The sequence below is a fragment of the Argentina silus genome (assembly GCF_951799395.1).
Source record: "Argentina silus genome assembly, chromosome: X".
Taxonomy (NCBI): Eukaryota; Metazoa; Chordata; class Actinopteri; order Argentiniformes; family Argentinidae; genus Argentina; species Argentina silus.
Window position 1 is genome coordinate 5,492,101 of NC_139653.1, and position 12,500 is coordinate 5,504,600.

At 49.4% G+C, this 12,500-nt stretch overlaps 1 protein-coding gene across 1 annotated transcript in view; it reads left to right on the plus strand.

The window, feature by feature from the left end:
* The window catches only part of LOC310822882 (zinc finger MIZ domain-containing protein 1-like), a 127,744-nt gene that overhangs the window by 105,013 nt on the left and 10,231 nt on the right, over positions 1-12,500 (plus strand). The window contains exons 7-13 of the mRNA XM_083695441.1: positions 4,130-4,286; positions 5,086-5,200; positions 5,456-5,664; positions 5,874-6,075; positions 11,413-11,694; positions 11,903-12,070; positions 12,351-12,419. Of these exons, the coding sequence (XP_083551567.1) occupies positions 4,130-4,286; positions 5,086-5,200; positions 5,456-5,664; positions 5,874-6,075; positions 11,413-11,694; positions 11,903-12,070; positions 12,351-12,419 (1,202 nt within the window). The remainder of the gene's footprint in view (positions 1-4,129; positions 4,287-5,085; positions 5,201-5,455; positions 5,665-5,873; positions 6,076-11,412; positions 11,695-11,902; positions 12,071-12,350; positions 12,420-12,500) is intronic.

The following is a 12,500-nucleotide window of genomic DNA, read 5'->3' on the forward strand; positions in this document are numbered from 1 at the left end:
GTGTGAAGTGTGTGGTGTGTGTGTGTGTGTGTGTGTGTGTGTGTGTGTGTGTGTGTGTGTGTGTGTGTGTGTGTGTGAGAGAGAGAGAGAGAGAGAGAGAGAAAGATAGTGTTGTATCTAGGATGAGTGATAGCCTAAGCATTACACTGTAATGCTGTGAAAATGCTGCACTGCCAATGTGAAGTTCGTAACTTGGAGGTTTGTTGAGGACATTGCAGTGCATTATGGGTGAATCCTGACAGACCTTTATCTTTAGCCTTTATTTCATATTCTAAACCATCAGAATGCAGATCAAATAACTAAGCCTTGACCCCTTAGTCATCAAAACTGTACTAGAAAACTGGAGCATATAGCAGCTGTATGATTACTCTTAGGCCTTCTCTCTCTCTCTCTCTCTCTCTCTCGCTCTCACTCTCATTCTTTGTCTCGCTTTTGCTGTCTCTCCCTAGCTCTTTCTCACTCTTACTGTCTCTCTCTCTCTCTCTTCCTCTCTCACTCTTACTGTCTCTCTCTCTCTCTCCCTCTCTCTCTCTCTCTCTCTCTCTCTCTCTCTCTCTTAGTAGAATTCATTGTGCTTTATTGGCATGACATACATTGTAGTAAATATTGCCAAAGTGGAGGTAATGATAGTTAACACAGTATTAGAAATACAACAATCACTCAGTCCTACACTGTAGCGGGCTCCAGAAATATGAGATAAGATGTCATGCCCCTCATTCATAACTCAATGCTTCACAAAATAAACATAAAGGCTCATTGTGTCATTTTTTATGTCTGGTCAGACATACTGAAGTATTGTGTACTACACACTGATTGGCTGAACTGGACCTACGGTACGTGTGTTTGTGTGCGTCCATGCGTGCGATTCAGCTTTGATTGTCTTGCAGCTTTAACTCAACTCTACTTTTTGCTTTTGCTGCATTTGTGTGGTGTTTCATGCTGCCTTTATTAACTCTTCCCAGTAAAACTTGTAATTTGAACCCTACAGAGACCAACACCTGCAGGAGATGTCAGAGTGACTCAGGTAGCTACCCTCCCGTGACGTCTGTGCCCTGGCATCATCTGGCTTGTCACACACATCCGGGCCTGGGGGGAGCTACTGTACCCCCTCCCACCATCCCTGCCCGTCCGCCCAGCATCCAGCCACTCTCTCTGCCATATTACACTCACAGAGGCCAAGGCTGGAATTCAATCAAACCCGCACTGTGGGGAAAACCTGGATTGCATCAAAACAATCACACAAAAAATATGTTTGTTTGGGCTTACCAAAACACGTCTTATAGTTGTTTTTAATGGTTGCTTTTTTCAGATTTTCCTGCACTGCGAGTTTGATTGAATCTGGCTCTGGAGTCATAGACAGTAAAATCTTATTGGATGTGCCTCTAGCTGCGCAGGGATTGGCTGAATGGAGTGGGTGGGGTGGTGGCTGGGGATATCATTGGCTGCTAAATGGTTTCATCACAGTTTTGCAGAAGCATGGCTTTTCATTTCAGAGGATTATTTTTATATCCCCTCCATATTTCGTCTTCTTCTTTTGCCTACATTACACACAACATATCCGCTGGATCTTTATACCGTAGACCTTCCTTATGATTTTAATAGGAAATGACATGTTTGTCCTCTCACACATCTATGAAGGCTTCTACTGTGCAGGTTTCATGTTCTGAGAGTAGTGCACTGTCTCATAGTAATTGTATATGTGTGTCTTACCACCAGAGCTGGTGTGCATGTGTGTCTGTATCAGAGCTTTGTGAGTAGTGTGGGCTGCGCAGTGACACAGTACACAATGTATATTTTGAGACATATCTACAGCACTGTACACTGAACATTTTAGTCATAACAGAGAGTAAGATATAATGCATACACACATACGGTACACATGCATGCACGGGCATACACACACATATACAGCACACACACACACCAGACTCACACAGTCAGCTGAGTTAACAGTATTGTAATTACCATTGGGGTTTCCCTGTAAAAGAGGAATTGAACTCTGTCATTAGATAATGGGCATAGCAACCTGTTGCCACTGGTTACACTACTCCCTGCTGTTCTCTCAGAGGTGAGAGGCTCCCCTACAATTAACACAGATACAGCAGTGAACTACTGTCACACTTTAACACAAATACAGCAGTGAGATACAGTGATGTCAAACTACAGTAGGCGAGGGTGCTGGCATTTTTAGGCTGTAGTCCCTAGTTGTACTTTTAACACTTGAGCATCTGATGTATACAGTTAACCTCTATAAGAGGATATTTGTGGTGAATGTGTATGCATGAGAGTGTTCCCACATCGGTTGCGGGGACAATATATCAAGAAGGCAGTGTCCATGGGTTGTGTGTGAGTGTCCATGGGTTGTGTGTGAGTGTCCATGGGTTGTGTGTGAGTGTATTGTGGCTTAATTTCACATGTATGGGCAAAACATTCCTACAGTCAATCCTTTATTGTCAAACTAGGGCTTTCATTTACTAAACGGGTTGGTCCTGATAGGCATATAAACCTGTACATTTGTGCTTGCTCATTGCTCATTCCATTGAACTGTGCTACAGTAAAACATGGCAGGAATGTACAGGTACACCATCTTCATTTTATGACAATGTCATCGGAACTGTTTGAGAGAGAGTTTGCCTGCCAATTTGAGGATATGATAACTTTGTATTCCATTTCAGGATGTCTGTGAGGTCTCATAGAGAGGAAGAGAGGGCAGAGAGATCAAGAGACATTCCCCCCTCTCTTGGATCTTTTGTATGCGCTGGGCCTTCGTATTTTAGGTGTAAATAGCAGGTTGCTAGTTCTTGATAGAGGCTCAGCATGTAGAGGTGGTGATTTAGTGGGTAGATAAGCTCTTTCTAATGGCAGGGTGAAGTAATTCCTCTTTAAGTGGTAGGGTTGTCTCTCTCCTCCCTCTGGAGGGACCTTCTGTCTGCTCAGAGTTCAATACAGTCCCTCCTCCTCTCCTCTCCTTTCCTCTCCTTTTTATTTCTCTCCTCCTCTCCCTCCCTTCATCTCCTCTCCCCTCCCTCTCCTCCTCTCCTCTCCTCCCTTCACCTGTAGTTGACTGTAATCCTAAAGTGCACCACCAAAGTGACACATCACCTCCCACAAAGATGACATCGCTTCTTCTTGTCTTTCTCTCGCTCTCTTTCTGCCCTAGAAACACCAGTTGTCAGAAACACCAGGAAGTCCTTTGTAGTTGGTTCAGGGGTGTAATGTTACACTGCAGATAAACACTGTGATTCAGACAGTCACTTCTGTCCTGAGTGACAGGCAGCAACAGACAGACAGGGTTAGGGGCCCCCCTTGTGGTGGTAGGTAGAACTGCTGTACAATTGAAGGCACTGAAAGGGACAGTATTGAACAAATTACAGTTAATGAACCGTGGGAAATATGAGAGTGCTTTGTTTGGTTTAGTCGTACATTTGATGTTGGTTTTATATATATTTTTGGCCTGATTGGGGATGAAAAGACTGCTGGAGTAGAGACCTTTGTAGTAGAGAAGGGCTCTCCATATGGTTTCCCTTGAGAGGCCATCCCTGTCGAGAGACCAAGGTCGGGACAGCAGCGCATCTACGTCTGTGTTTATACATGTTAAAAATATATTTCATATTTCAATGCTTCATATCAAATGAATACTAGCCTGTTACTTCTCAATATCAGACTCGACAGACTGACTGTGGCGGGCGACTGACACATTTAGACTGCTTGTAAAGACTGACATTAGTGTGTGTGTGTGTGTGTGTGTGTGTGTGGGTGTGTGTGTGTGTGTGTGTGTGTGTGTGGGTGAGAGGAGCTATGGTCAGTGCAGGGTGACATGTCTCTTTGGCACTCCTCTCAGCTGGGGCCCTTTGTGTCTCAAGAGCTATCACACAACTGACCAACAGTATGAAGCTAGCCAGGAACCGAGGCACACACACAACCCATATGGAAAAGATTCATAAAAACTCTAAGATTGTGTGTGCTGTGTGTGTGTGTGTGTGTGTGTGTGTGTGTGTGTGTGTGTGTGTGTGTGTGTGTGTGTGTTTCCGAGTGTCTGTGTGTGGAGGCTGGTGTGTGTTTTTGCAACGGTAGAGACTAATGTGTGTGTGTGTGTATGTGTGTGTGTGTGTGTGTTTTGTCCCTGCAGCCCTGCTGTCGTCGTGGTGCGAGGAGCTGGGTCGTCTCCTCCTGCTGCGTCACCAGAAGAACAGGCAGAACGAACCGCAGGGCAAAGTCCCCATGCAGCCCAACATGAACAGCATGAAGCCAGGGGGCCTCTCACATGGGTCAGGCCTCTCACACGGGTCAGTGTGTGTGCATGTGTGCGCATGTGTAGTAGACCTGGCTAGGGGTAGAGGAATACAAACACTCACACACACACACACACACACACACACACACACACACACACACACACACACACAGGGAGTGGGCTGTAGTGTACACACATGGGGGAGGGCTGCAGTGAAGTCATGTTTAATAGAACATTCCGTACTCGCTCTGATGCCTATGACTCCAAACCAGTGTCTGATTGGCTGCCAGAATTCCGCTCTCGTCTGAGCACCTTGGGATGCACTCTACCTCCATGGAGAAATAGACGCACACGGCATCTCATTCTGACAGTTTCCCTCACAAAGAAAACAACCCTCATTCCAAAATCATCAGTTACTTCCCACTCAGCTTGCTTCTTATAATATTTCACATATACTCAGAATTGAGCTTGAGATTTGTTTTGAATTTGATTGCCAAACTTTCCTCTCAACCTGCCTAGGGCCAAAGATTTCCCAACAATTTTCACATTGGATAACGCTTCACATATTTTGTGTCGATATGATACCCCCCCCTGTTGATTCATACGCACTCTTTGGCTCAATCCACTATTAGTATTTTGGCCTGGAATTTGTTTTGAAACTGAATGCCAAAACATTCCAGATTCCTCCTATCGGTGGCCAAGGAAAAAATGATGAACACATCGGACATTTATGAGTGAATATGCAACAGCCTCCATTTCATGGTCTAAAAGGATGCAGTTTTTTTTATTTTTGAGGGAGGTTGTTAAATATTTTATGTTCTTCCAACATCCATATTTTATCTGTTGTGTAGTGATGGGTCGTTTCCCTATGACTCGGTTCCCTGGCAACAGAACACCAACCAGCCGCCGGGGTCGTTGTCCGTGGTTACGACCGTGTGGGGTGTGACCAACACGTCACAGAGTCAGGTGAGACACACAACAACATACAATAACACACAACAACAACACATACTGCATTTCTTTACTGTAACACAAAAAAACACTCTGATACATATGTACAATGTATATAATGATTCACCTCTACTGTAAGAATACACTCAAATATAATTTGTATAAGTCTGTCTGACATTGTTTGACATTGTCACAGTGTTATGTTTGTGCAACCGGCCCCAGTAAGTAAGTAAGTGCACCACCCTCACTGTTGCTGTATGTTGTGTGCAGGTCATTGCCATGGCTAACAGCAACAACTCTATGAACTCTGGAGGTAACCCTATGAGCTCTGGGATGTCAGGCAGTGCAGGGGGGCTCAACTCCCCTCAGTACTCTGGCCAGCAGCAGCAGTTCCAAGCCAAAGGAGGCTCCAGCCAGCCCTACATGCAGCAGGGGATGTACGGCAGGCCTGGCTACCCTGCAGGGGGCTACAGCGGGAGGTAAGGGACTCTGGAGGGAGCACACACACACACACACACACACACACACATACACACACACACACGCACTGTAAGATTTCATCCTGTAACACCGTGACCATGATAATGGATGGCTGTTCTGTAACAGTTGACAATGATCTAATTGCCTGTGTGTGTGTGTGTGTGTGTGTGTGTGTGTGTGTGTGTGTGTGTGTGTGTGTGTTGTGTAGTTACTCTGGGGGTCCTAACGCCCCTCAAGGAGGTATGGGTATGCCCCCCCACACACGGTCGCCAGCTGACTACACTCAACCAGCCGCTGCTGCTGCAGCAGCCGCTGTCGCCGCCGCTGCTGCTACGGCAACAGCCACAGCAACTGCTACCGTGCAAATGCAGCAGGATAACCAGAACAAAGACATGAACCAGTATGGACAGGTACAGACGCACATGCACATTCACACACATATATACACACACGCACACGCACACACACGCACACACACACACACACACACACACACACACACACACACACACACAGAGACACACGCGCACACACATAGACACACGCACACATACATTCTATTGGTTGACGTCTTTGCGTCATATATTTTATCTAAATTTAAAATTTTTAAATTGTATATGCAGGGTTATATGGTGACTGCTATACCATATGACATTTAGCCTAAACAATCATTTACATTTTACATCCCGATCACAGCTTGACAGACTAAACTGAACAGTTGGATAGCATCATATGATAACTTAATAAGAAGCATCACACGCTGCATTCGTAATAATAAAACTTGTCTCATGTCCTATTTCATATAGCCTATAGGCTATAATTTGTCTATAAAATATTGATTTAGTTACCGTTATGAGACTATGCCTAATTCCAGTTGCTTCTTTTTTAGCTCTCTCTTTCGGTCCCAGCTGTGAGAGAAGGCGGCGGTAATGGCACCGAGGGCCGGTCTGTCAGTTGCTCTAGTCTCAAGATTCAAGATTCTTTATTTGTCACGTGCATACAGTATACAGTGAAATGCAAAAGTGACAGTGCCACAGAGTAGTGCGACAATAAGTTTTAAAATAGAATAAAATAAAATAGAAGTACTAAAAAATATAAACAGTAGTCTGTAGGCATTTTGACTGTAGTTTCCAGTCGGGTGTGACAAAGTGGACGGTTAACGACGTGTATGGCGTCATGTTAACTGACGACCATATGTCAGCGAATAGCTGTTTGAACCCGACAGCAGCACTTGATACAGACAGATACCCCATCTTGCCACGACCATCTGCACCCCCGGTCTGTGCACGACCGAAAAGTTGAACGGCTGCAACGCGAGATACCACCGGTTCACAGCCTTCATGCGGTGGAGCCACTGGAGGGGAGCATGGTCAGAATAGAGGGTGAAAGCGCGACCCAGCAGGTATTAGCGGAGGGTACCGACCGCCCACTTGATGGCTAGGCACTCCTTCTCCACCGTGCTGTACCGGCCCTCCCTCTCCGACAGTTTGTGGCTCAGGTACAGCACCGGCCGGTCAGCCCCCTCCACCTGCTGGGTCAGCACTGCTCCCAGGCCTCTATCCGATGCGTCCATCTGTAGGGAGAAAGGGAGGTTAAACTCAGGCGCATACAGGACCGTTTCTCCACAAAGAGCGCCCTTAAGGGCCTCGAACGACCCCTGGCACTGGCCCGACCATTGGACTGGATCCGGGGCACCCTTCCGGGTGAGGTCCATCAAGGGACTGGCCAGCTCTGAAAACCCCGGCACGAACTGCCGGTAATAGCCAGCCAGCCCCAGGAAGGCCCTCACCTTCTTAGTCTTGGGCCGCGGAGAGGCGGCGAGGCACCTCCCCTCGACCCAAGTGGTACCCCAGATACCAGATCTCCCTCCGCCCGATCACGCACTTTTTCGGGTTGGCCGTCAGCTCCGCCTGCCTCAGGGACCGCAGAACAGCAGCCACACGCTGCACATGCTGCGCCCAGCTGTCACTGTAAATGACAATGTCATCCAGATAGGCAGCAACATAGGCAGAGTGCAGCCGCAGAATGCGGTCCATGAGGCGCTGGAAAGTGGCTGGGGCTCCAAACAACCCGAAAGGGAGCACCGTGAACTGATATAACCCGAGCGGAGTGGAGAATGCAGTCTTCTCCCGGGATACCGGCGAGAGGGGAATCTGCCAGTATCCCTTCGTGCAATCCAATGTCGTAAAAAATTTGGCCGTGCCAAGCCGGTCCAAGAGCTCGTCAACCTGGGGCATCGGGTAGGCATCGAATTTGGAGATCGCATTAACCCTCCTATAATCCACACAGAACTGTATAGACCCATCCGGCTTGTTGACAAGCACGATGGGGCTACACCAGTCACTGCGGGACTCCTCGACCACACCCAGCTCCAGCATGGCTTCCAATTCCTTGCACACAATGTCTCGTTTGTGTACCGGCAACCTATAGGGACGCGTGCGCACCGTTAAACCCGGCTGCGTTTCTATATGGTGGTCGATAAGCGTAGTCTGACCGGGCAGGGGAGAGAACACGTCAGCGAACCTAGCTTGCAAATCTGCAACGTCCCTGGCCTGGCTAGCAGAGAGATGGTTATCAATACCGACCAGAGTGTTAACTTTTGATTTTGGGACTTCCGGTCCGAACTCATCTCTCTCTGGAATTATTGTAGCCAGAGCAACAGTGACCACGTCATTCCATTTTTTAAGGGGATTTACGTGATACACCTGCAAGCTATCCCCCCGGTCCGAGCGTACTACCTCATAATCCACGTCCCCCATGCGACGTGTGACCACAAACGGCCCTTGCCACTTCGCGAGTAATTTCGTGCTGGAGGTGGGTAACAGTACGAGCACCTTACGAGCACCCTTCCTCCCAATTTTCTTTAAGAAGGTCTAGGACACCCCAGGGCTTACGCCCGTAGAGTAATTCAAATGGGGAAAACCCAGTGGAAGCTTGGGGAACTTCCCGTACCGCAAACAGCAGGGGATCTAGCCATTTATGCCAATTCCGACTATCCTCGTGCACAAACTTCCGGATCATTGATTTCAAGGTCCGATTGAACCGCTCACAAAGGCCATCCGTGGCCGGGTGGTACACACTGGTTCGAATCGCCTTGATGTTCAACAACCCGTATAGTTCCTTGAGGGTGCGTGACATAAAATTGGTGCCCTGGTCGGTGAGAATCTCTTTCGGGATTCCCACCCGGGAGATCACTTGAAACAATGCCTGCGCTACACTCCTGGCAGAAATATTGCGCAGCAGTATTGCCTCAGGGTATCGGGTTGCGTAATCTATCAAGACCAACACAAATCGATACCCCTGTGTACACCGATCAAATGGCCCGATAATATCCATGGCAATGCGGTCGAATGGGTTCTCGACCAATGGTAAGGGCCGCAACGGGGCCCTGGGAATGGCTGGGGGATTTACCAATTGACATTCGCGACAGGAAGCGCACCACCTACGCACCTCTGCCCGAATTCCCGGCCAATAAAATTGAGCCATTATACGGTTTAGTGTCTTATCATAACCTAAATGGCCCGCCATGGGGTTGAAATGAGCCGCCTGGAACACCATTTTCCGGCGACTACGGGGAACCAACAACTGGGTTACTTCCTCCTGACTATGTGAGTCACAACTTACTCGGTATAACCTGTCGCTGATAATCGCAAAATAGGGGTGGGCGCGCACTGTGTCTGGCCGTACCAAAGTACCATAAATCGCTATCACTTGGTCATAGGCCGATCGTAGGGTCTCGTCATGAGACTGCTCGAGGGGGAAGTCACCTAGCAGCGGATAGTTTGGCGGGGAAATCTCGGGTTGAGACCCCCCCGCCAACTCCGGCTCCTCGGCAGTGTCGCAAGGCGCCGCCTCAGCACAGAGCACATTACACGCCTCACACCTCCCTCTCTGTCGTGCATGCACCCCGGTAGCCTGCTTTACCGCTTGAGGAAACCCCTCCCAATCTACACCCAGAACAAGGGGATGCGTGAGGCGCAGGCTAACCGCCGCCTGTACACTATGCTTTTTTCCCTCATAATGAATTTCGATAGCGACCACAGGGTATTCGTGGATGTCCCCATGCACACACTTCACCAACACCCTCGATGCCTTTAACAATGCCCCCGTTCGAACCAGGCGCTCCTGGATCATGGATCACGGGGGGAGGGCCCGGTATGTTGCCGATGTGGACGACCCGCCCCACCTCCATCACTGGGCAATTCGCCTGAACATGGCCCGGCCGTCCGCATTGCCAACACACCCCCCCTGCCGCTCGGGGTGCTTCCTGTGGGGCCAGGGCTGGTTCTCGACATGCCTGCCCCTGCCATCTCGTCCTTGGGGCGGGCGCCAGCCTCTCCTCTTCCGGCAACACAGCTCCGTCGCCGGGGCTCCTGCGGCGGGAGGGAGAGATGGTCCTCCGCCAAGGTAACGGCGGCCGCGAGATCCTGGGGATGGTGGTACTGGACCCAGGCGGCAGTCCGGGCTGGGAGCCCCATGAGGAAATGCTCCAACATCACCCAGTCCCCGACCTCCTCCGCCGAGCTGTTCCCTGGGTCCAGCCACCACCACGCGCTGTCCTGCAGCCGCTGGGCATAGGCAAAGGGCCGGCTCCCCTCCTCCATCGTCAGGGCCCGGAACCGGCGACGGTGTTCTTCTGGGGTGAGGCCCAGGCGGTCTCGAATCGCCCGGGCTAGGGAGGGATAATCCCGCTGGGCGGCCATTGGCAGGCTGTGGGCAGCGAGCTGCGCCTCCCCTGACAGGAGGGGCAGCAGATGGTACGCCCACTCGCCGTCCGGCCACCCCGAGATCCTCGCCATCCCCTCGAACACCGCCAGGAACGCCTCCGGGTTGTCCAGGTCCCCCATCTTCTGGAGGTGTACCTTGGGGGGACCTTGTGCCAACCCGGGCGCCGGTCCCACTTTGATGGCCCCGACGAGCTCCCGGAGGAGGGCACGGTCCTCAGCCCTCGCCGTCACCATCTCTCCCATCGCGGACTGCTGCTCCTGCTGGAGGTGGGCCTGCTGCTCCAGTATGAGGGCCATCCCTCCGATGGCCGCGCTTAACGCCTCCATTTTCCCACCGTCTTTCTGTGCCCCACGTTGGGCGCCACTGTAACGAGATCCTTTGTACACAGAGGCGGACGCAGTGTTGTGATGAGGGAATGGTCCTGTTTATTCAGATTTTTTATTCTTATTCTTATTCTGAGTCTCTGGCTTTCCAGCCCTCCAAAACCCTCGTCGACTTTTCAGTCGCCATTCTCTCGCTCCCCTTCTGAAAGCAGAGGCACACACATCTTAAACCATTCGTTAACGAGGCTTCATTCGCAACAGGTGTGTGACAAAGCCTCGCTCCCACACCCTGGCCATGGTCCTGTAGCACCCTCTACAGGCCGAACGCTGCATGTCCCCCCACAACCACCCAACCCCTAATACATTCACACACATACATACACACACACACACATACACACACACACACACACACACACACACACACACACACACACACACACACACACATACACACACACACACACACACACACACAAACACACAAACACACATACACACACACACACACACTCAGCACTGGGCATATTGTTTGCTTATCTCAAACAGCCTAATACTTACTCTTCTGAGGGCTAATAGACCTTATAGTGGACTGTTTTCAGAAGAATAGCCTATATAGCCTAGGTTTCTATTTGGTTGATACATTTCAAACCAATGTTTCATAATGCAGTAATTGTCCCTCTCTTCTCCCCACAGATGTGTTCATCTTTCCAAATGGGCCCTGCCCAGACCTACAGCAGCCAGTTCATGAGCCAGCCTGGCCCAAGAGGTCCCCCTGGGGGGATGAACCCCGCCGGCATGGGCTCAGCCATGAGCAGCCCCACAATGGGTGGGCCTCCCATGGGCATGAACCAAACTAGAGTCCCAGGCATGGGGCCTTACGGGGCCCACGGCCAGAGGATACCCCAGCAAGGCTATCCTGGCGGCCCCAGGCCAGGCATGCCAATGCAGGGTATGAAGAGGCCCTACCCTGGAGAAGTGAGTAGAGATACTGTACCAACAGGAGTAAAGTTATGCAAAAGTTACAGTATGCAATATGGTTATTATTCATATTGCTTAAATCTTGGGCTTTTCACATTGACATGTTTCTAACTCAGCTCATCTTTATTCACCTACCCAGTTGATTTACAATAGTTTTTTTTCAATAGTATTTCTGATTTTCTGTTTTTATTTTTCCTCTCCACAGCCCAGCTATGGGGGTCAGCAGTATGGGGGTCCTAATGGCCAGTTTACCCCCCAGCAGGGTCAGTACCCCCCCAGACCTCTTTGCTCCCCCAACTACCCTAGCCAGAGGATGCCGGGGCAGCAAGGACCTGGCCAGTACCCAACACAGAGCATGGGACAGTATTATAAGGTGAGTCATGTTCAGTCCAAACACACACACCTCAGAGCAAGAACAAGCTACGGTAAAACATTATAATAACTTTTAAGAATAAGTATTTTTATGAAGAATTATTCATTATTTCATGAATAAGCAATTTATTAATCTCTTAACTCTCTTAACTTAAGTCTCTGTGGTGAAGTTCTTTGGCACCTCTTGTGTCACACAGGTAAAGGCCCGGGTAACCAAAATTATGACCCGGGTAACCAAAGTTATGACAAAAAACTCATTGGTGTCTGTTTTACTTTGACAGCAAGAGCCATTCAACGGTCAGAGCACCAACTTCTCTGGGGGTGGATATTCCTACAATCAAGGCAATGTGGTATGTGCTCTCAACCCTGATTCTGAATTGGTCAGAAAGTGCTGTGTGATGTTTAAAATTACCCTCCATGCAAAAACTGAA